The 25,208-nt window shown below is 43.1% G+C and overlaps 1 protein-coding gene across 1 annotated transcript in view; it reads right to left on the minus strand.

The window, feature by feature from the left end:
- Positions 1–1,617: 1,617 nt before the first annotated feature.
- Positions 1,618–25,208, minus strand: part of SH3BP5 (SH3 domain binding protein 5) — a 59,004-nt gene continuing 35,413 nt past the window's right edge. The window contains exons 4-9 of the mRNA XM_045003961.1: positions 17,544–17,708; positions 13,298–13,428; positions 10,736–10,778; positions 7,500–7,719; positions 5,819–6,079; positions 1,618–3,571 (exon numbers count right to left, since the gene is read on the minus strand). Coding sequence (XP_044859896.1) covers positions 3,393–3,571; positions 5,819–6,079; positions 7,500–7,719; positions 10,736–10,778; positions 13,298–13,428; positions 17,544–17,708 — 999 coding nt within the window. The 3' untranslated portion in view covers positions 1,618–3,392. The remainder of the gene's footprint in view (positions 3,572–5,818; positions 6,080–7,499; positions 7,720–10,735; positions 10,779–13,297; positions 13,429–17,543; positions 17,709–25,208) is intronic.

Below are 25,208 nucleotides of genomic sequence, written 5' to 3' on the forward strand. Positions count from 1 at the left end.
TTCAGAAAGACTTAATCCACATAGCTACCTTTCAGTGGGAGTACTAGCAGCATCCATGTGGTTCTAAAACACAGTAAAGCTGAGAGACTCCATTAGAAGTTAGACCTCTCCTACACATAGAAAAATGTTAATTTTAAACATTTTTAGTCTGACAATTGTGTATATGCATATTTTGTACAGCAGAAATACCTAAGGCTTCTGTACCTGAAGATGAACATGCCACATACAGAAGGCTTTCAGAAACATGTTAGAACAGCCTATGAAAAAATGTAAGATTTAAAAAACAAATCAAGAGTACCAGTTTTCAGTGCATATTACCGAAAGTATGATGAAGCTTAGAAGGTGATAAGCCATCAATTCACCACTCTTTGGTAAAGCCGTTTACATTGCATCTTACTTCAAGGCTGCTAACTTACCAAATATGCTTTAAATGTCAAAGGCTTATTTTTATACTTTCAGCACCACACTGCCAGCTAGTGCAATAGTAAATGAAAGGATTTTTGGGCAGTCTAATGAAAGGTAACTCAAGAGAACTTGCTCCTTTGGTCTTTCACGGTAATATTCTATTCATATCCATTTGTCAGTATGTATTTGATATACAGAATTGGCACTTACAAAAAGTTCAAAAATAAAATTGAAGAGCAATTATTTATGAAACTGCTTTTCATTTCTACTTGTGTCTGTGCTCTCCAAAGCCTGCCTGAACACAGCAAACTGCACATACACTTCAATTAGCCACTGAATGCTGAGGTGTCCAGAGGAAGAGGCCCTTCCACATATTTACTCTTTAAAATGTAGTTTGCCCTTCTGCTGTAGGTTTGCAGGGTACAGCAACCTCCTAGTTTCTTGGGCCACATCACCTCCCAACATACTTTCTGCTAGTAATGTCTCACCCTACTGGAATCTGCCTAGAAGTTTCATGGAGGTACACTGGGTAATAAAGAAAACTTTGTTTTGGTGACCTGTGGTGCATAAACAAGTAAACTTTCCAAGAGTGCAGGTGTTTTGGATCTTTAAGTAGTAACTTACCTTTTAATAGGAGGAAGGATTTGATGCCAAGGGAAGTAGGAAACAAGTGCACTGAGAGTTGGCATATCTGCAAAAGTAGGTACTCAGCACTTAATTGCTTGGTTGCTTACCTAACTAGAGGCAGAATAGACAATTGGTTTAGCTACAAAGATTAGGTGAAAACATGCAGTTTTATTAAGAGAGACTTCTGTATTTTATTTAAGCTATGGTCTATCCATGTTTCCCAAAGTATTTTACTTCATAAACTAGGGATATAAACACTTCTTCCTAAGTATTGGTCTAGCTCGAAGAGGCTAGTGATCTAGGGGTTAAACCTTTGTTCTGCAAGTTCCAGATCACTGAATGCCCATCTCTGTTCAAATGATCAGTAGCTGTAACACACTGAATCACCATTAATTCTGAGTATCAGAGGGGTAGCCGTGTTAGTCTGGTTCTGTAGAAGCAGCAAAGAATCCTGTGGCACCTTATAGACTAACAGACGTTTTCTTCTTGCATCCGAAGAAGTGGGTATTCACCCACGAAAGCTCATGCTGCAAAACGTCTGTTAGTCTATAAGGTGCCACAGGATTCTTTGCTGCTTCTACATTAATTCTGAGAACAGGCTTCCTGCCCCATGACTTTGCCTTGCTTTGTTACAGCTTTCCATAGTGAAATGAAGCACATGAGTGTTAGACAACATACAAGACCTTCCTCTGTTGTACACTAAATGAGCTTTCAAAAAAGGCAACTCTGTATACAAAGCTGGCGAATCTTTGGTCATAGGAAATACCAAATGAGTCATGAATATAAATCTAGTTACAATGCTGTAATGAGACAATACTTGTCCACATACTGCAGGGTGTTCCTAGTGTTAGGTCTTGTTTGAAAATTGACCGTCCCAGATTTGGGTATTCTCCAGTACATGATTTTGGAACTGCATTAAGCCTGTTTTCATTTCAGTAATTGCCAGTGCATTTGGCATTACAATGGTGAGAGATGATGATTTCATTGAGTGAATGTGGACCACATGCACATTTTAGTTGTAAAGAGGTTTAAATATCAGACTATGGTTTTACTATGGAACTACGTTTAGAATAGCTACTGAAATATTTAGTGCTTCAAATACACTGATACTGTACAACACAATAAAATGTGAAAAACCAAAATGTTTACTGTAGTGTGAAGAATTTTACATTTACTTTGAGAATAGATACACAAGCCAGGGGGCAGGGACAAAATACACCAGGACTGCAAAACATGGAATAGAAAATACTTTGGGTGATGCTAAATTCCCATCCAATTAACAACAAAAAACGGAGTGCTTTCAGAAGTCCTAGGATTTTTGCTACCACTTATTAGCATAACTACCAGACACCACTACTGCCTAACAGCTGCTGCCAAAACATGCCCCCAGTCCCTTTCTGTTTTTAGTGAACAGTTTCTCTAGGGGATACTAAAATTGTAAGTCCCTTAAACAGTTCTAAAACCTCACATGTTACAATCTACAGAGAAATTAACACATCATCAATCCACATTAGCAACTCCTTTTCTTCATGCGTATCTTAAGGACAAGCCTCTAATATTCGGTGGGTCGAGATCTATAACTACTTCTCTCTGGCACACACCAATTCATGCCATTTTACAGTAACAACACTTAAGGTGCTGAAAAAGGATACTCAAATTCTTAGAAACAAGTTAAATCTGTCATTTTGGCACTGGATTCACCCTGGAAAAGTCGCACACACCCCATCCCGAAAAGTAGGGGGCTAGAAAGAGCTCACAACTATTGAGCAATGCTGCCACGTTTCTGCCACCCTCTCGGGCCAATACGTTAGGTCATGACTAGCTTCCTCATGAGCACCGGAGGCAGACCGAAGACTTCCAGACCCACACATGCAACAGCTGCCTTGTATACAAAATACTTCTACAGTTTGAGAATAATATAGACAAATACGGCTGTTTAAAGGATATGCCAATTCCACTTCAGAGATCCACTGTATCTAAAGTGCATCTCATTCTACAAAACTGAAGCCAAACTGCTCACAACAAGCGTTTGGCTTGGATTTCACACCCCTACTGGCATGTGTTTATACAGGAACAATGCTAGTTATTGCTTCAGACAGGCTGCTACAAAACAGTTTACAAAGGCTGTGAAATACAGCGAGCACAACTTACACATTTGACAACTTGTCTGTCCTACAAAGATTTTACTGAAAAAAAACTTCAGCCCTCAACATCAATTAAACTTCTTTAGTGCAGTTTTAAATCTGTAGAGTAAACGCTTAAGATTTGGCATATATTAAATAGTTATTGGCACAATGTTCTTCAGACATTTTGAAGTTCATGTATATTTATACTCCCAGTAACCAGAGCAGCAGCAGGACTCAGCCAATTTGTACAGCTTTTCTGTCTGCAATGATCCCCTCTTTGACTTTCATGCACTGGAGTGAAAGCTGCTTCATTCGGTTATCTAAAGCCAGACCCTCAGTGGAGTTGCCACTGCTGCTCCTATTTTTGTTCACTTTGTTGCTCATCTTGTTCTCAGCTCCTTCTGCCCTATCCCCTGCAAAGACACAATTAAAATATTATTAAACCTTAAGTCTTAGAACACTATATCAGTCAAGTGGGCACTTGGACAGCTTCCTTCGCCAAAGTATTTAAGAACAGAGGACAAGTAGTAATATACAGGGGCGGCTCTAGGAATTGCGCCGCCCCAAGCAGGGCGTCACGCCACGGGGGGCGCTCTGGCGGTCGTCGGTCCCGCGGCTCCGGTGGACCTCCTGCAGACGTGCCTGCGGAGGGTCCGCTGGTCCCGTGGCTCCAGTGGACCTCCCGCAGGCACGTCTGCGGGAGGTCCACCGGAGCCGCGGGACCAGCGGACCCTCCGCAGGCGTGCCTGCAGGAGGTCCACCGGAGCCGCCTGCCGCCCTCCCGCAGCTCGCTGCCCCAAGCACGCGCTTGGCGCGCTGGGATCTGGAGCCGGCCCTGGTAATATACTTGGGGCTCATCTACACTTACTGGAGGATTGACACTGCAGCAATCAATGCATCGGCAGTCGATTTAGCAGGTCTAGTGAAGACCTGGTAAATTGACCGCCAATCGCTCTCCCTTCGATTCCTGATTGAGGGGAGTATGGGGAATCGACAGGAGAGCGTCTCCCATCAACATCACGTAGTGTGGACCCCATAGTAAGTAAATCTAAGATACTGTATGTGAATAGCATAACTCAAATCGATGCAACTCCTCACTTAAAGTTGTCCCAGTTAACGTTTCGTTGTTACGTTGCTGATCAATTAGGGAACATGCTCGTTTAAAGTTGTGCAGTGCTCCCTTCTAATGTCATTTGACAGCCACCTGCTTTGTCCACTGCTTGCAGGAAGAGCAGCCTGTTGCAGCTAGCTGGTGGGGGTTTGTAACCAGGGTGGACCAGCAGCCCCCCATCAGCTCCCCGCTCCCCTAAGTTCCCTGCGCTGCAGCCACCCAGCAGGCTAGCAATTGCTGGGCAGTTCAGGTGTCCCTCCTCCCACTGCCATGAGCTGCTCCTGCCCTCTGCCTTGGAGCTGCTCCCAGGGACTCCTGCTTGCTGTGCAGGGGGGGAAGGAGGGGGCTAATGTCAGGGTGTCCTGTCTCCCCTGCTCCTGCACCTCGCTTACCCCTTTTCCATATAGAGCAGGGAGGGGACACAGAGAGCTTGGGGCAGCAACTGCTGTCAACTTCCTGATCCACTTAAAAAGACAATGCACTTAAGAGTGGGTCAGCTTAAAGGGGCAGTATGCATCTCTCTCTCTCCCCCTCCCACACACAAGACGTGTGTCTGTCTGCTATGCTGTATCCCCTCCCTCGTGTTTGTGCTACCTTGTAGAGTGTGAGGCTCGGTTAACAACAATGTGTTAACCCTTGAGGGCTCAGCCGAGTAATAGTTCATGATTTAACAGCAAGGCATTCCCTGGGAAATATTCCATCCTCTAACCTCACCACCTCAACCAAACTTCACAATCATCATAGCTGTGAACAGTATTAAATTGTTTGTTTAAAACATATACTGTGTGTATATCTATACAATATATAGTCTGTCTGGTGAAAAAAATTTCCCTGGAACCTAAACCCCCTATTTACATTACTGCTTATGGGTAAATTGGATTCGCTTAACATTGTTCCACTTAAAGTCTCATTTTTCAGGAACATAACTACAATGTTAAGCAAGGAGTTACTGTAGCACAAATTGCGTAGCTTAGATCAACTTTTCTCTTTAGTGTGGACAAGGCCTTAAAATAATGGATGTTGGCCTTCCAAGCTGAGTTTTGTCCTGTGCCCGAATCACCAAATGCAATGACTGAGACTTCTGTAGGAGAGTGATTAATCCTCTAAGCTCAGTTTCTCCTTTGGCACCTATTTGATCAGAAGTGGGAATCAGGATTTTCCTCAAGCAGGACATCATTTCCTCCCCCCAAAAAAAGAAGCTCAGCGCTTATCTTTCAAACAATGTAATATCAGAATCCAAATATTGGAAGGCAGCAACTGATGTATCAGTTAGTTACTGCTATGCTGCTAACATCATTACTGTATAGAACATGGGTTCAGGCAGGAGTGAAACTGGGGAACCTCTCATTTTAGGAAATAACTCAGTTTTTAAAGGGCAGTAACACTGTGGGATGAAGGTGGCTCTGGCACCACTCCCCAAGCACCCAGAGAGCAGATAATGTGTCTGAACCCAATCAGCACAGCATCCCTGGAGGAGTTGAGCAAGTTCTTCTGCTCCTTTATAAAGCTGCATAATAAAGTGGTCCTGGGCTAACCCAGCTCTGCTTACCTCTTTCAACTTCACATTCAGGCGATGATGCCCCACTGCATTCACTTCGAGGACCTAGTACAGGAAACATCATCCCAAATTCAGACAGAGAGACAGGACTAGGCAGATCCAGGCTTCCAGGTCGTGTTGCTGGAGGAAACTGAGTGGGCATCTCATAGGGACTTGTAGGACCAGAACTGAAACTGGACACTGACTGGGTCTCAGAATCTTCTTCAGACACAAAGCTGCTGCAGTTGTCATCCTCAAACACTTCAGAAGCCACTGGAATGTTGAAGGGGAATTCCAGTTAGCCTTCCCATTTCCACAAAGCAGCTTTTACATGCAATTTCAGATGTTAGCAATGTACATCCTGCTGATGGAAGAGCAATCTTAAGGGCTGCATTTACACAGAGTTTCACTATTTCTCTGTAGTCTATTAACATTGCATCTCATTAGCAGGCCTTGGGTGGGTGGGGATGGAAATATTCCCATTTCTTGAGAAGCTTTTGGGAGAAACAAGCTAATGTGATGTACCATCCAATACTACTACTACTACTACTACTACTACTACTACTACAACAACAACAACAACTCCTCCTCATTGTGTTAAGATAGGCTTGTTTTTATTTGTACTATCCCTCCCAGTTGTGTGTCTTGTACCCTTGTCCACCTATTATGGTCTGTTGTAAGCCAGACAGAGCAGTTTGGGACAGTGATTCTCTCTGTACTAAGTGTACTGTACCCATCACAATGGGGTACCTGACTGGGGCCTGTCAATATTTATCTGGAGTAATACTTAAAAGCCAGATGCAGCAGAAGGGGAGAGCTCAGCTACTGCATGTTATCTTAGTGCTTATGCAGCTAAAACCCAACAGGACTCACTAGAACAGTGGTTTTCAACCCACAGCCCAATCACCACACAGCTGCAGCCCATGTGACATCCTCAAGGCCATACAGGTAGTACTGGATGTCCACAATGGTAAATACATTGAAAGCCACTGCACTAGAATCTCCCTTGGCACAGGATCACTAAGCAGCACAAAATCTGTGTCCTCGCTCATTGTGTGTGCAAAATGACCATTAGCATTAACCATTGCGAGAGTGCAGGCTGGAGTAAGCCACAGACTCCTTGTTGGGGTGGGGGGGGCGGGCGGCACAGGGGGCAATAAATCAGTAAGAGTTGTTCTATTTTGTGCATTACAGTAGATCCTGTTAAAGGTAAAGTTTCCAGTCTTTGATCACTGCAGAATTGGGGCCTACATTGCCAAAGGCTTATGCACACATAAGAACGGCCATATTGGGTCATACCAAAGGTCCATCTAGGCCAGTATCCTGTCTTCCAACAGTGGCCAGTGCCAGGTGCCCCAGAGGGAATGAACAGAACAGGTATCACCAAGTGATCCATCCCCCGCTGCCCATTCCTAGCTTCTGGCAAACAAACAGAGGCTAAGGACACCATCCCTGCCCTTCCTAGCTAATAGCCATTGATTGACCATTCTTCTCTATTTCCCCTGAGAAGGGAATTCTCAAGTGCATGGTAAATTGTGGGGTTAACAGAAGGTGTAACTGAATTCACTGAAGTTGTAAAGTATCTGACTAATCACCAGCTGTAGGATACAAACAAGGTCCTTGATTTCAGCCCCCAAGCCCCGTATAGGACACTTGCCCATGGGAATTTCTGACCACACAACTTTATACTTACTGGAGATGGAGTCCGACTCCAGTTTACATGCTGAAAGATCTTCCAATGAGGTGTTACTGCCTTCCGCACCCACACCACACCCCCGGGGTCCCATGGCAGAAGACCGTCTCCTCTCGTGGATCTCGTCTGAGATCATCTCCAGGTTTTTCAAGGCTGTTTTGTACTCTCCCTTGGCTAGGGCCAGCTTTGCCTGCAGGTCATCCACAGTCTTCTTGAATTGCTAACGAGGAAGGCAGATGGGGTTTCTTTAAACCATTGTGGATTTCAAACAAATTCTTATTATGTAAGGAGGGAAAAGGGGGCTTAATTTCCCCAGCTAAGCAGGCAACATGGCCTAGTTGATAGAGCACTGGACTAGGATGCAGGCGACTTCTATTCCTGGCTCTGCCACTGGCCCGCTGGGTGACCTTGGACAATTCATGTCACTGTTCTGTGCCTCAGTTCCTCATCTGTAAAATGGGCATAATGGGGATCCTTTGTAAAGTGCTTTGAGATCTACCAATGAAAAGTGGTATATTAGAGCTAGGTATTCTTAAATAATTTGAGTGTATAGGTTAAAATGTAACTAATAATTTTGGTGCACAGATGATGAGAGAGGTTTTTAGTTAAAAGTACCCCGATTATGCAACAAGCCAGGGAAGTTGTGAGGGGATATGTGGGGAAAAAACAAACAATTGTGGTGTTCCAGTTTGAATGAATACTCCAGTGCATTGGACAGGATTCTCTGTCACATAGCTAGGAATGGTGCATAAGCCTCTATTAGCGGAGGGCAGGGTGATCCATGTTAAGATGAAGAGCTAATGAAAGTGCTTAATAACAGACTGTTTATTCTGACCATTTATTGAAGTGAATGGACATACACAACTAGCAGAAAACTATTTGGGACAGTTCTCCAGTTCCTGATCACCTAGACTGGGCTCTGGAGCAATTTGGGACATTACTGCCACATGTTGGAACAAATGCCTAAATCTGAATGTGCCTGAGCGGAGCTATCGCATATACCCTCAGCAATTCACTAGCTGTCAGCATGAATGTTAACAGTCCTTGCCTCTCTCCCTGCAGGATAAGGGAATAGGAAAGGCTGAACTGCTCACTTGGCTCCAAACAGATGCAGGTGGTTTTCCGGGTAGAAACAGAACTAACCCATCACTTCCTGGTCACTAAAACTGCACACATGAGTTCAGACCCAGGTGGCAGCAAGCTTCAAAGCCTTGAATATTGTAGTGTGCAGCTCAGACTGCCCCCTCTTCCCCCCTCCAGGCACAAACCCCACTCCACAGCTAGGAGAGAAGACTGGTGTTAAGGAGTACAACAAAGACCAAACATGAAATACCGCTTGTGACAGGATGGGATAGGACAGTATCAATTTATGAACTCCATTTTGTATTGTATGTTGAACACAAAACAACTTGCCTGAGGGCAGCCTACTGTACTTCATTTTCGACAGCTGCCCTGGGTTAAAAACCTGGGTAAACATTACAACTTGTCACTTTAATTTTCAGGGGGTTCCTGTGCCTGCTTGCAGGCTAGAGGGCTCTGTAGGGAAGCATGTGATCGGTCTGTGAATAGACAGCCTAGAGTAAGGGGAGGGTGAGTTGTGCCTCTGTTTTAGGGAGCCGCCTGGCTTGTCACTCTCTGGTTTTGACTCTTGTACGTTATCGTTCTGAACGCTAAGAAATGAAGTAGAGTTATGTAGCAACCTTCCTGCAAGAGCACTTCTGTTTTTATCTAACTTCTCCATGTGCCTGCCATGAACATGATGTGCCCTGCCTCTGTGAAAGACACTGGACAACACCGAGCTGAAGGACGATCATCAAGAGAGCAATCTATGGCCACCAGCTTTGCTGTCTTTCAACCACTAGCCCCACTCCCATGGAACAATGGTTTCTTTGCACAGGGGCTCATGACTGGGGGGGGGGGGGGGAAGGTGTCTGTAGCTTCTCAGTTTGAACACCTGGCACAGGGGCAGAGGGGTTACTCAGCAGGGCTCTGCTCTGTGCAGGAAAGGGCTGACCATCGCTACACAGAAGGACGAGGACAGGAGGGATTCTGCCCAGCCTGAACTGCTGATGAACCACAGACTTACAGGAAGGGTGAGATCGGACTAGGGGAGGAAGTGCGCTCCAGTATTCTGTGGTTAAAAACAATTCCTTTGCTGAGCCTGTGTCCCTTGCTTTCCTGCCACCCTGTCCCGGAAGGGATTAAATTCGGAGCTCTGGGTGAGCATGTGTCAGTGACGAGGGGGCACCTTGAAGAGCTCAGAAGCTGATTTCAGGGTTTAGAGGAGCTGGATGGCTGTGTCCCGCATCCCAAAGAAGGGCTCTAGATGAGGGCTGAGTTTGGGTCTGCTCAAGGGTCCCAAAGCTAGAAAACAGAGACTAGACTCTACCAGACTCAGTTGGCTTAGAAGCACGTCGGATCCACTGGTCCGTTTACAGACTGGTGCCTGCACAGCTGTTTGCTCGGCCAGGTAGAAACATTGCTAATATAGCTGTTTGCCTCTCCTGCGTGCCCCACAGGTACTCAGCAATCCCTCCACTGTCCTCCATTGCCTCCAGGCACACACACGACATACTTCTGGCTTCCTTACTACCACCAGTAGAAATGAACTGCTACTCTAGCCACAGATCACAGCTCTCAAGACACTTCCTGGAGAACCAGGTAGAGATGAGTGAATACTGCCCACCTTTTTCTGTGAATATTCTACTTTTTCCAACCAATCACTGTGTATGTGTGTTTGCACCCTCTTTAGCTCATTATCCTAGCACAAATTTTAAGCTCATATCTGAGCACTGATAGAAAGCTTACTCAACTTTGCTTTCTGCAGTATTGCTACCGGAAACTCGATTGTAAGAACTCTCATCCGATCACAGAGGAGAAATAGTATTGTGTGACTTCAAACACTTAAGAAACAACTTGAACTGTAAACCAGAGAGTAAATGAAATTCACACACTTCAGATTCTGCAGAAAGAGGCAAAATTGGTCACATTTGCTCAGCTCTAGCAATAAGCAGCAGGGCTCTAATGGGGTTTTGGGGCCAGCCTACTTCATAAGTGGAAAGAGTCTTTTTTTGACCTTTTATTTTTAAAACAGGCTTAGTGTATTCCTCAACATGAAGCATTTGGAATGGAATGTACTTTGTACAGAAATGCAGAGTGATTACAGCAGCCCTTTGCATTGTATTGAAAAAATGTTACTGCAAGCAGTCATTACTAAAGCTGAATTAGATACATACCTCTAGCTGTACATAGTACTTTGCCTTCAGTTCAAAGTAAGGCCTGTGGAAAAACAAAGAATAATTTGTTACAGTTGCTGGGATAACACCAGGGGATTGGAGTAGGAGAGAGGCTCTGGCCCAAAGCATTAAAGCAGTTATGTCCTATGCCAGCAATTTAATCCTCAGGCTTGCCTATCTAAAATGTAAACATCTATGTTTGCACACACCAATTATTTTTTCTAACAAGACCCTTGTTCTAAAAGTTATATTTCTTGAGCAATACAGATTACTTGAGGTGACTGAATACAAATCTTTTAGACTTTGATTCTGCCAAGTACTTAAGCACATGCCCAACTTTAAGCACAAATACTCACACTACATGTAGCAGTGTGCTTTCAAGTTGAGCATTTACCTAAGTACCTTGTAGAATCAGTGTCTTAACCCTCTAAAAATGGGTAGAGTTTCCCCCCTCTTTTAAAAACACAATTCTTGGGGCACATACACAGATCTTTGGTGTTTTTTTAGAATGCTGGAAGTAAAATGCCGGTCTCTCTCCAGACTGCAGGAAGGAGTCAGATGAACATCTGCACATTTTTCCCTCCAACTGCACGACACTCCAAGGTTTTGTCCTTGCTCAGTCACAAAGCAGAAAGATGCTACACTTGAGCTGTTTCCTGCTTTATTTATAGCATCATCAGATATCAAGTATACAAAAGGCACAGTTTAGAGCCAAGAATGCAAGTTCTATTCCAAAGCTTTGAAGACAGAGTCATCAATTTGATGCTACATGGGGCAATAATAAAATCATCTTACTCAACTGAGATAGACCTTCCAAGCACTCGCACATTTCAGGAGCGTCCCAGTCAAGGCCGGGCAGTTGAATAGTCAGATAAGGCTTCACATACAATCAAGACTTCAACCACTACCCTGTATTTCCACACGGTGAGCTAGATTCTGAGATACCAACTACCACTGAGTAGCACCTCACTTGCAAACAGTCCCACTGAAGTTTCTTGGGGAGCAATGTGTTACTGAATGTGACGGTGCCAAAATCCAGCTTTCAAATACCAGACACGTAGATATGGTTAACCTGGCTCATAATTCAAGCTCATCTAATAAAACCTGACCCGCACATAACAGCCAAATTCTAGATTTGTCATTAATTCTTTGTTTAGCTGCATTGCACACTCTTTAGGTCCCCTACAGCCCACTGTGCACAACAGATATTTATAACTCAACAGCCCTCGCTCCATTATCGTAACACGTGAAACACACTTCTCTGTTTACTGTATTATCAAAACCATCTAGGGCTGCACTGCGACTCTACACCCTAAGGTAAGTCACTACTCCACTGGGGGGCCCATTAACGACTATTCATATGGCAGTAACTGCCCACCATTAGAAGCACAATCTGGCTCTGAAAATTAAGAATTCGTTGTCCTCTTTCCATTTAGCCTCCTCACATAATTGATCCTTACAAAGAACATTAAGCTACTCTGAAATTCAAACACATTATATGGAATCTATACACAACCCTGGTTCAAAGTGAAGCATCCTTACACAAACAGTTTGGGGCAAGAAGTGAGGAAGCTATATCCATTTGACACTGAAAGGTGAATCGAGGGTAGCAGAATGTACCCAAGGTAACAGCTGGCCAGGGCGGCAGGATGAACACCCTTATTTCTTATGAAAAGGTCCTCAATGTTAAGTGGTCAGGACCTTCGTTTTCCATCCCATTCAAATAAAGGCTCTTTTGGTAATTTAATGCCCCTACCACCACTCTGATCTAGAGGAAAGTGCCATCTACTGAACTGCAGAATATTTATTTCAGCACCTATGGAGGTTTCCCATCCAATACTGGCACCCTGCTCAGCTTAGCTTATCATAGAAACACACAGCACAAGGTGGAATGGCTGCAGGCTACAGATATGTGGCAACATGTGACAGAGAACACGTGCTCAGAGTTTCCTTGGAAAGCACCAATACTTGTATATGTATTGAGCAAAATAGTAACAGACATTGATAAAGTCATTTTTAGACTGAGGGATTAGTCAAACTGCAGAAAATGGAAATTAATTATTAAAATTAAAAATATTAGTTGGAGATTACCTAAAGCTTCTTCATGGACAGTGAGCTAGTATTACAAAAGGCAGCTTTTCTAGACGACCACCACATTTGCATAGACTTCTATGCAGCAGAAGAGAACCACACACCGAACACATTTTATCATTTATCACACACGCTTCTTAGCTATGCCCCCTGAAGTGTGTGCCTTTCCATGAGAATAGCTCTCACGTGACTTGCCAAGAAGGCTCTGGAAAGCGAACAAATCTGACGTACGATATGGAGCTCTGAGGTAGTCTCACACCTTTAAAGTTTTTAATCAATAGCCTGGCTGCTTTCTCAGCCAGTGTGAAGTTCTGAGACCATGTAGGCTGGGCTGCAAGTCAGACACCAGCTACACTATCTGTGCAGCCCCCTGGCAGGTTCAGCACGGACAGAGTCCTGAAAGCCACGTGCGTGAAGCACACCATACAAATAGGGTTAGCATGTAAACACACCACCAGCTAAAACACGTACTTGGATTTATTGATGGCCCTTTTCAGTTTCTTCTCTAGCTGTTTCATCCGGCCCATGGCAGCATTGTATTTGGCTGCCGTTTCCTTGTGCACCAGCTCACTTCTTGTTTTCGTCTGCTCTGCCTCCATGACCTTCAAGAGAGGAAACAAATGGTTTGATTTGTAGCAGGCATGTCACATGCTTACCAGTTTCATATAATTTTAATTAACAGTGTTTCCATAACCTCTCTGAACCTCTCAGAGTATAGCGGGGTGGAGGGGAGATACAGAAGAGAAGAGAGATCTTCTTTCAATTAACCTACTTAGAAAAATCTTTCTGGGAAGAAACAGCAGCACGTCTGGTTAGCAAATAAAATATTAACGATACAAGGAGCACACTGCTGCTTAGTGCATTCTGGGGGAGGTTTGGTATAAGCAGCCTCAAACGTGAGAGCTCAGTACCCCTACAACTCCAGTGAGATGTTCAAGATCCACCAGCATGGCTCCATTCTGAGCTACCATATCATCCCTGTTATTTCCCCATTCTCTTCCACAAGTGAGCTATTTTCTTTACAGAACATTCCTCTTCTGGCTGGGATGATGAGCCTCACAAATGCTGCCACACTGACTAGGCAGGCAGAAATGCATGTGTAGGACTGGCCCAAAGGTTAAATGTATCATGCTTTCCATGAACACTTCCAGTCCAACACACACAGGGCCATGGCTCGGGCACAAGTCAAGCAAACATTTGAACATTTATACATAAGTCTCACTGCCTCAGTACTTTAATTTGTGTAAATTTTGTTTTAATTGCTGTAAATATCTTCACCTGCTCCAGTGAATGTCCTGCATCAATTATGATGCCAGCAATGCTATCAGGGATATTTTTGATTTGCAAATTTGAAGAGCCACATAGCAAATTAGGACATCCATTTTTCTGTACTACCAGGCAGAAAACGCAAGAGTGGAATGATCTGCATAACAGGGTCCAGCCAGAGGATAAATTAAAGTCATCATTACTCTGTCTCTCTCCCCCAACATTTTGACAAGACATGAACGTTTCCATTGCATAGGTGATATACAGGCTCTCTCACGAGCAAGCATTGTTACAGAAAGTGATGGACCCTGTTTTCTGAGATATTCCTTTTCCAAGAATTCAGAATGCAAACCAATTTACTCCCCAACTCCAAAGTAAATAGCTCAACGTATATTCCATTATTTGAGCTATTCCAACATATGCCAGAAGGGGCAGTCTACCTCAGACCAAAGTAGCAGGCTCTTATTTCAGAAAAGAGAAACCAATTGCAAATAATTTTGTTTTCAAATAATATTAGTCTCATTACGATCAAATGAACGGTATCTCTCAGAGCCAAACAAGCCAAGCCAAACAGTTAGTGATATCCAAAACACACAAAGAGATGCCGCCAACTTGAAGTATACAACTGACCTTTGCTTTCCATTGCATTCAGAGTAAACCTGTGCTTTACCCCTTTCAATGCTTATATGAAAGACTGAACAATGATGAAATTAAACTTTGGTGTCTAGCAATTTCAATTATTGTAATAACGAGAAGTTTTATATAAGGCCACACTCCCCTTATCTGTACTACATATTTTGCAACAAAAAATATATGCATTTTATTGTGAACCCTCTAACTTAGAAAGAATAGTTTTCATAGGCTCTAACTAGATCCAAGAATATATATTCAGCTCCAGTGCCCCTCAGCTGCTTGCATATATAAATAAAGACTCTCTCCTTTGGAGGAAAGGTCAAAATTATAAAATATTCAAGATAGATTCTGCTCTACATCCAGCACGTTAGCTGATCTCTTTGCTGCTACTCAGCTTGTGCACCAGTTAGAAAGCCAGAATGATGCTTTGACCTTTCCTAGAGGACTGCATTAGACCAATGGTTATAAACCTTTTTTCATTTGCGGACCCCTACAAAATTTCACATGGAGGTGCCAACTCTTGAAAATCTTAGACAGTCAGCAGATCCCCAGGGGTCCGTGGACCACAGGAGGAAAACCACAGAGTTAGACAAACCTGTCTTTGACAAGGAAGTGTCATATTTAAGATAGGCATTCTTCTGGGACAGCAAGGAAGTGAGTTTGCCTTCCTTGGGTATGGCAAAGAAATTTAGCCATAGCTGCAGACTCCATAGGTGGAGCACCCACCAAAAAAATGGTAGTGCTTAGCACTCACCAGCAGCCCCTGTATCAGCACCTCCCCCACGCCCCCAACACCTCCTGCCCACTGGCAGCCCCAATCAGTGCCTCCCACTCCAGCGCATCCTGCCCACCACAATCAGCTGTTCCGTGGTGTACAGGAGGCCGTGGGGGGGGAGGAGCGAGGGCTGGACACGCTTGGGGGAGGGGGTGAATACAGCAGGAAGAGGCAGGGCAGGGGTGGGGCCTTGGAGAAAGGGGCGGAACAAAGACCGGGCCTTGAGTGGCACATTAGAAACTTGGCAGGTATGAATTTAACCCTGCTGGAAGCTCTGCAGAGATGGAGCTGTTCGTTCCCAGTTGTCGTCACTTCTCAGTTGAATGCCAAAAGGATTCTTTCCAGGAAGAGTTTTTGGTTAATACCGCTGCTGGCTTAGACATCCTGAATCACACATGTAAACTGCATAACTCACACTAGTCACTGGTCACTACCAAGCTTAACTGGACTTTAAGAAGCAATGTTGTATAGCCCATTGCAAACCCGCAGAAGCATCCAGTTTTCGTCTTCATGCGTCAAGAAAGAAAAATGTTAGTGGACTTCTCGTTTCAAATGAGGGCTACAGCTGATCGCTTCTGGGCAATCACAATGAAGGGGTGGAGCTAGTCTCGTCATGTCATTTTGAAGTATAGGAACCTTAAACACACGACAGTGGTGACAACGATATCAGCAGTGTTCAGTTTTCACATACCAGGTTTCCCATTTCACACAGCACACCTGTTGCTCTTTTGGTACCGTGCACCATCTGGCAGCGCTGATGTATAAAATTTATACATGAAGACTATGTTGTCTTATAATCAAATACAGTTTCCACAAAAGGATTAGGATTTCAGGTCTAAGATAATGTTACACTATTGCTTCACCCAGCTTGGAATAGTGGGTTAAGCTTTCCTGGCACATCTGGGAAGGCTTGGCACGAGAAGTTTTAAGTTTGGTTTGGTTCTTGTATATTCTTTTAAAAAAAAAACCAAAGCCATTTTTGCATTCTTTTAGGAAAGAAAGTGGGAAGAAACCATTAAAAAAGTGAGTAAGAATTTCTCTAACACGAGTGTTTAACATTCCTGCCACCACCTAGCTTTTAGGCAATACTTGCCTTCTCTAGATTTCAAAGCACTTTACAAAGGAGGTCAGTGTCATGATCCCTATTTTACTGATGGAGGAAGCAGAGGCATGGAGAGGTAAACTGACAAGGCCAGGTCACTCGGCAGGCCAGCAGCAGAGCCAGGGAGAGAACTCTGGTCTATTGAGTGGAATCCAGGGCTACTCCCACATGCAGGCTTTTGATGTCTCAGTGTAGTTCTATCCTGCACTCTTAACATTTGGGGGGCTCACAGCACTTCAAACAGCAGCTTTAGTCCTCAAAATACTAATCTTATTTTATTCTCCACGGACGCCTCATTGGAAGGGGCCTTCCTCAGGCAGTGACTCTGCTGCTGTCTCCGCAGCCCAGTCAGTTGGCATGGGCCAGCCCTGGGTTTTTATCTGCAGTTCAGACAGACCCCAAGAGGCCTCTTGGCCCTGAGACCCGCTGGAGCTACTTCCTCCCCCTCATTCCCTTCCAGCCTTTGCAGAGACTCCCCATTCTGGTTCCTTCCCACTCAACTTCACCTGCACGTCTGACTCAGCATTCCTCTTCCTCACCATACAATCGGGGAAGGGAGCTGCTGGCCCAGGGGCTCACATACCATAGTGACAGGCATGGTAAAAAAAACCCTACGCAGACTCCACTGTGTTCACCCTCTCCATGCCCTCCAATCATGGTGGGAGCAGCTCTTAGCTTATCCAAAGTGGCTCCCCTTAACCCTTCCCAGAGGTGGGCAAGCTGCCTTCTTCACCATCTCACAGGAAGCCCCATCTTATTTCATCGTTAATAGTGCCCCAAGTTCCTGATTCACAATCCATTTCTATTTGTTTGCCAGTGGAATTACAGCCCTTCTGCATCATCCCTCGCGCAAATCAAAAAGAATTTAGGCCTTGTGGCATGCAACAAAGCTAACTCAAACTGAGCAAGACACAAGGCAAGCAGCTCCTTATTGATCTCACCCTTTGGGTGGCGTGATTGAGCATCTCTTGCCAGGCAGAGTCAAACTGACGCTTGTCATCCTCCAACAGCCTCTGTTCAGCGAGTGAAATGGTTTCCTTGGCAGCACGCAGCACCTCAGTAGCCCTCTGGAAATCCTGAGTCGCTTTCTGAGCTTCCAGTTGTGCCTAGAAAACAGACACTGCAATTAGACATCAAGGAACACTTAGCTATTTTTAAAAACTGCCACACTAAGACCAGGATTTTAAGGACAAAAACACTCCGGTGTTTTGATTTCCCACCCTTTTGTTTGGCAGCACATACATATTTCCTGGCCTGGGTCACTGCTAGTTCAGAGCCACACGTCTTCTGTAAAGCATTACCATGCTGTTCATATCTCATAAACCCAGAATGCAGAAGATCAGAATTCTGCATAAGAAGCATCTGGATGACAGATGGAGAAATACTGTGTGAACCAGCTTTAATCCATCAGGAAGAAACAGGAGGCAGCAAGACAACACAAAAACTCCTAATATCTCTGCTCTCCATAGCCAGCTTGGTGTTGAATTTCACAAGAATGCAATGGGGAACAACATTTTGTGAGTGCAGAATTTAAGTCAATACCAATTTTTTAGTCACTGCGGTATTAACCAAGCAGAAGAGCATTTCTGAGAGGTTACGTTATTACACAGCATGATGCACAGTTTTCCAGGGAAGAGATCTGTAAACCAGTTCTACGTATTCTCTTCTACTCTATTATGACAAGGGTAGAGTAGGCGCTGCAGGTCCCAGGTCTGACGCACAGGGGAGAGGGAAGAATGGAGGTAGCCAAACAGTTAAGTACAGTACTTTATAGTGGGTAGACCAACGTTCAGTGGACATGTTGATTTGATTCAGCCTCCAGTCCTGGGTCAGTTGCTCAAACCTAGGGATACTCTTGTCAACAGCTGTGTTTGAAGTAATAGTATTTACAAGTCTGGATGAGAGCTATGAAATAACTGGCTTTATAATGATCTAAATTCTAGTTCCATGAGCAAGAGGATTCATTTAAGCACTCCACCAATACAAGTATCCTGCCAAGATATTAAGTTACAATACTTCCAACCAATAAAAATACAAGTTAGAGGCATCACAGGACAAATGTATTGTAATTATCTGACTTTTGAGGACATTTACTTAGAAATTTCAAAAAGCTGCTGGTTTTACAGATTAAGCTTTTTAAAAGAACTGGGCCCAAGTGACCATATTGTAATCCCAGTCAAAACTGTTTTGAGATTAGGGAGTGTTCAAATCCAGGGTCTCCATTTTGAGCCATCTGTTTTTCATGTCTGAAACACACTACACATTAGTCTTCCAAAAACCCTTAGCCAATGTGGTATCAGCAACCATTTGCCCATGCGGCTGGACCAGGGAGAAAAAATAGATGGCATGGCAACCAAAAAAATATAAATACAGCCACTATCACTGCATATTCCTATGAACTCCAGTTACCAGACAAAAGGGATTATAAAGTCTACATGTTCATCAGCCTGTACTATTATATTTTGGCACCAATGACTTGTGTTAAATATTTGTTAGAGATGGTTGGTTTTAAGAAGATGAATTATTGGAAACAATCCTTTTAAAAAACCTAGTTTCAAGTTACTGGAAATTTCCATATTTTTAACATGAATACTCATTTTTTATGGTTATCCCTGAATCAACTCAGCTATCTGGGGGTTTTGATCTTTAGGTTGTTTTTAAGGTTAGAGGTATTTGTCAGAAGCTCATAACTGAAGCGTAATGATCTTTCAATATCATTTCACTTACCTATGAACATCCATTTGGTATACCACATTAGAAGCCCTTTTTAGGGTGTGAGTTTTGTTGTTTAACTGATGATCATAGCCTTTTGTATTCTAAGTTTTTTGTTCATTTAAAAATAAATAAATAAATAAAAGGTTTCCAGCTCTTCTGCCTAGGAAGAAAACCTTTCAAACATAAGCAACTGCATTAGGTTTCTTTAGCATACAGCACTGGGGAAATTTTCAGTTACACTTAAAAAGTTTTTAAATTAAATTAAACAATTTATATCTACTGAATAAAAAAAAAAAACACGAGTTTTCATTTTCACAGGCCTGAAGAAGAGCTCTGTGTAAACTCAAAAGCTTGTCTCTCTCACCAACAGAAGTTGGTCCAATAAAAGATATTACCTCACCCACCTTGTGTCTCTAACATTTGGAAAGGGGTTTGGACCTGAAATAGCGCAAAGGATTCTGGAATACAGGGTCACGTGTGGGGGAAGTAGATGGTTTTGGTTTTGCAGGCAGAAAAAGGTGGTCACTTAGGAAAGGACTGCTAATCTCTGCTTTAGAATATGAAATAAGTACAACAGCAATCTTTTGAAAGAGCTGTTTGCAGCTTGTTTTCAGCACCAGATGTATCAGACTTCACACTTGTTTGTATAGGTAGTTACAGAAACAAGGCCTCCCTAGGGGAACAAAGTATCACCTAAACAGGAGTTCCAAAAAGTAAAAATCATGTTCAGTTCCCCTCAAAAGCTTCTGAAATGGTAGCAAGCTCTTTTGACTTCTTCCCTGTTATATCACACTTCAGAAATATGTTTTACCGCACAGTGACGATGGATAAATATATTCATGCTGGAGCTTCTCTACTAGCCTAGAAAAATCAGAAGCCATAACAGTAAGAATGTGTTTTTAACCTCACCACTACCAGCTCTGAGCAGACTTGGCACACTGCTTTCCGAAGCAGTGGTAAGGTACTTCCTATGCACACAGATCTATCCAACCAACCCTTTGCTGCTTTCAGTCAGCTTACAACCTACAGTCCTTAAACAGGTCGTCTTAGCTGCCAGAGCCCTAAAACATTAGAGAACATTTAATTTCTGGTAGACGTGCACATCATGAACACATTGTGCTTTGTGCCAAGATCAGTGGATAAGCAATGTTTTTGCCAGCCCAGTGCCAGTTCACTGTTAAGGCAGTCTGACAGGCAGGCTCAAGACAGCTAAAAAACTCCAGCTGCTCACTCCGAGTGCATAAATGCATTTTATAAATCCTAAACCCCTGTGGGCAAGTAATATTTTAAATTAAGCAACTAGCTATCTGCCTTTGACTTTAGTATCTAGTGGATATAGCAAAATCTTCAGATGATCTTTAAACAAGGTTGGGTCTGAGCCTTTGATAAAACATATTAGAGGAGCATAAATCTCGGTCCCAAAAATATCCTCTGCGGCTTACTGGGAAGTTGTAACTACTTGTTCTTCCAATAAGTTTGGTCTGTCCTGGTAAAGAGGTCACTGCAACTGAGGGTCAGAAGTTCTCCATAAAGAGTTGGCTGACAGCTAACCCTGGGTGCTGGGAAAAAAGGTTTTCACTTTCTAGAAAGCCATGTGTGGGATAAAGGGCTCTCAGAATTTCACCTGGCTAATCCAATAAAGTAATGTTTTGAATTAGGTTTCTGAAGCCCAGAATCAAGAGTTTTAGCTGCACAATTCTCCCACTGACTGTAATAGAAGTTGAGCTACTAAAGCCCTGTGCAACACATTTAATGTTTAATGGTCCTGCAGTCATTCATACCTCCTTTCATTATATGTTTAAAATAAAATTGGCTCAACACTGAGAAAAGCGCTCCATCTGTGGAGATCTCCATTCATCATAGGTGCACTTTAGGGCTGATGAAATCATCCAGTCCTTCCCCAAGCAAAAGGATGGGTTGCTCTATTTCTTTCAGTACGAAATACAATCCTCTCTTGAATCCATCTAGCTTTTATGCCTCACAGCTTCGTCTAGAAGCCACTGCCAAACTGCAGTGGAGAATTTTCTTCACTCTACCACCATAACTTGAATGTTCAAGATGGAGGTCGAGGTCATTATTCCTAGTCTTGTCCTTTTGTGTATGTCAATAAATTCTTCCCCCACTACCACCCCACCTTTTTTAAAAAACTTCTCCTCCGGTATTAAAGATCTGTGTGCTGTACCCTCCCTCTTTGCCAATTTTCCTCCAAATTAAAGGTATTTCCAAAATGTTTATGCTGGAGGATGCAGTTATTGGCCCACGTTTATCCCACATCCTAAGTGGCTTCTCTACCACGGGAGCCAAATGCCCCTATTATTGTCACAAAAGGCATCTTTTCCAATTAATACGACGCTGATATTACATCAACTACCACCAACACAAAAAACAGAGATTAAGAATATTAAAACAAAGCTAGCATATTCATTCTTCTCTCTTTCCTTTCATTCACACTTTTTTTTTTAAGCCTTCCAAGTTACACAACACTGCAAGCTAGCAAGCCAATTCGTGCATACAAAGCCATAATGCAGCCCAGCTACAGCATTCCTTCAAGGTTAACTGTCAACTAAGGATACATTGCAACCACTATGATCTCCAACTATATGTGCGTAGCTAATGGCAGAACTCAAGAGTTGCCAAGAAGAGGCACAGAAAGGGCTACGGAGCGGGATAAATCTGCTTGTACTGCGACAGAATTTCTCCTCCTTGGCCAATTTTATTCACCAAGAGCCTGAACCTGTGCACACTTACACACTTTGTAACCGTAAAGGGACTCATTCAAGTAATTTGTGTGCATAAGTGCTTGCAGGACTAGGACCAAATATAGCAACAGGCAAGGGTTCCATTACGGTCAATGCAGATAAATTATTTTAAAATGCTTTTAAAGCCGCTTCCAGTTTTACATTGGTCAGTAAGGAGGATGCAAGTTTGATTTTTCCTCACTGATACCAATCTGCAAATTCAGATGCTGCAGAGAACTTAATATGTGTATTAAAATTAAGAAAAAATACAAAGGTACAGTGCAGTCAACCTGTACACTGCGTAGGTCCTTATAGCACTATTCGCCAGTCATTTTACTTTGGATCTTACAGTATATCCCAAATACAGTAGAACCTCAGAGTTCTGAACACCAGAGTTACAAACTGACCAGTCAACCACACACCTCTTTTGGAACCAGAAGTACATAATCAGGAAGCAGTAGAGACCAAAAAAAAAAAAACCCCAAAAAACCAAATACAGCACAGTACTGTGCTGTATGTAAACTACTAAAAAAATAAAAGGGAAACCACAATTTTTCTTCTGCATGTAAAGTTTCAGAGTTGTATTAAGTCAATGCTCAATTGTAAACTTTTGAAAGAACCACCAGAACGTTTTGTTCAGAGTTACGAACATTTCAGAGTTATGAACAATCTCCATTCCCGAGGTGTTCGTAACCCTGTGGTTCTACTGTAAAGGGCATACACAATTCCTTTTTATAAAAATCCCTTGACTGAAACATAAAAAGAGAATGTAACTATTTCTTTACGTAAGGAACTGGGAAGCCACATGTTACAGCCCAAGGTCACTGCTCTAAGCTATTTGGTTTGTTAATGTGAAACCCATGTATTTCTTGCCTGATAATCTTTAAACAAGTGTTTAAAATTTGTCTTGCTACTAGCAAATACTTGCTTACTACTCAAAAATAATTAACTGGCTCCCAGCTAGACTGTTCAGAGACAAATAGGAAGTTTCATATACTTCCATTTAGGCGATCATCTCTTATGTAAGTAATTACTCATTTGGTTAAGAGAGAACACTAGGTACTCTGCTATATCATCACCGGAGTTGCCATATTTAATTATTTGCAACATGGAGCATGGTCACTCCCAAACTGGTTTGGGGCTATTTTTAGCACTATCCTGGGCTTTAATCCCTGGTGCACACTCATTGACCAATGAAAGCAGTCACTACATCTGCACCATGGTGAGCCCTTCTTAATTACCTGGGTTTACCTATTTGACAGCCAGTGAGTCCTAAGCAAACAAGCACTCTTTCTAGCTACCAGAATTATTGACTGAATATAGCAGCCAATCAATGTCCGTTATTTTGGACGGATGTGCTGTCAGACTTCACACTGAAGTCAAATGTTGTTCAAATAAGATGATAATGTTACTTTTCTACAGCATCCTTCATACATTCAAACATTTCAGAGAGCGCAATGTGTGCTTTAAAGAAAAAAAAAATACTCTCCTCAACCATCCTCTCCCCCTCAAAAACAAAGCAAAAAAAAAAGGAGTCAGATTAGAGGGACTGGGATGCGTCATCTCAAATATAGAACAACCCCTCTCCACACACACGCAAATCAATTGTTTATAAAATTCAAAGCCTGTCCCTTAATGGCAGATTTACGAGAATCTTTACTGAGCTACATAAAAGTCTACAATTATTCTCTGCATTACTGTCAGAACATCCAATTTCTCTGCTATTCCTATCAAGAGCTTGAAATGTTTCGGTATCTTTGAAGCGGCCATTAAGGAGCTATTACACTGCACAGAGGTTAAACTTGACTTTTCAAAGACGGGTTTAGGGACCTTTTAAAAAAGTCATTTCAGCCCAACCGTTAGACCTCCAACATCTTGGGAGCAAACTATTTCCTCCCTGCACCATAAATAATGGAAATGCCCGTGGAATACAATGACCAGCTGTCCCTACTTTGTTATTGGACTCCGGCTTTGGGTTAAATATCTTGTTTCTTTCTTTCTTTCTTCTGGAGGCTGAATTGTTACAGCTCCAATTGTCCCCTGGACCTCAGCGTGTTTACATCCATGGCAACTTTTTGCAAGATGGGACAGGGAAGGCAAGGCATGGCAAGGCAAGGACAACGTAGCAAATTGAGAGATTTCTATCACTGCTTACAGCAATGGTTCTAAGGCAAAGTGTCCCCACACACCTCTGCTCGATAGAGAAGTATGTCTACTGCAGACTAAGCCAAGATCATCACACTCAATTCCCTCGTCACCTAGCCCAAATCTGAAGCCACATTTCCAGGAATAACAAGGCTCACACACTAACCCAGTGTGGCATCTAATTCAGCCTGCCACCTCTGCTTACATCATGTATGCAGTTGCTTTCTTGCATTCAAGAGATAACGATCTTCCAGGGCCTCTTAAAGAAACAAAAAACAAACAATTTTAATCTGGACAAAAACAGCGTATTTAAAGAATTCAGTCAATTAACAGGGGAGGCCTGCATCAATCACATGGCACTGCCATACGCCTGACAAGAAGGGGGACTTTATAAACTGGAGGTCCCTTCTCCTATGACAGCACCTATGCACAGACATCATTGAAAACTCTCCAGTTTCAGATGTTCTCATGAAGGCTTTATGCTCTCCAGTCCTACTCTAGTGGGTGATAAGCCATTAAGCCTATTCCCCTCCATCATGCTCTTAGCCATTCGAAAGCGGTTAGTGATTGCTTGATAAAACTGAGGCTTCATTTTCCCCCATTCCATTGTCTAATAAATTACATTCTTTGTGATGCATTTGAATAGGGCATATATGGAGATCCCAGAAGACGCATCGCACATCCAGTCCTTGCTTGTTAGAGCAGGATTGTCCCCGGCTGCAAGCCAGACTGCAGTTACTCCCTTATTTAGCATGCCTATGGCACCAAAGCCTGCCATCCTATATTCACAATACTGTACGGACTGCCTTCTTGTGCAGCCAGCACCATCTGTTAGTGGGGTATTTCAGCATGGCCAAAAATAAAATATAGAACTGTCCCTCCCTCCCTCCCTTTTAAAGCTGGGTTTACAGTAACTTGGCCAGTTTTATAAGAAATCCTTATCGTCAAGAGGAGAGCTAGAATGCCAGGATGAAATATGGAGTCCTTCATCTAGATTATAAGACCCTG

Source organism: Mauremys mutica, chromosome 2 (assembly GCF_020497125.1).
Source record: "Mauremys mutica isolate MM-2020 ecotype Southern chromosome 2, ASM2049712v1, whole genome shotgun sequence".
In the NCBI taxonomy this organism is placed as follows: domain Eukaryota; kingdom Metazoa; phylum Chordata; order Testudines; family Geoemydidae; genus Mauremys; species Mauremys mutica.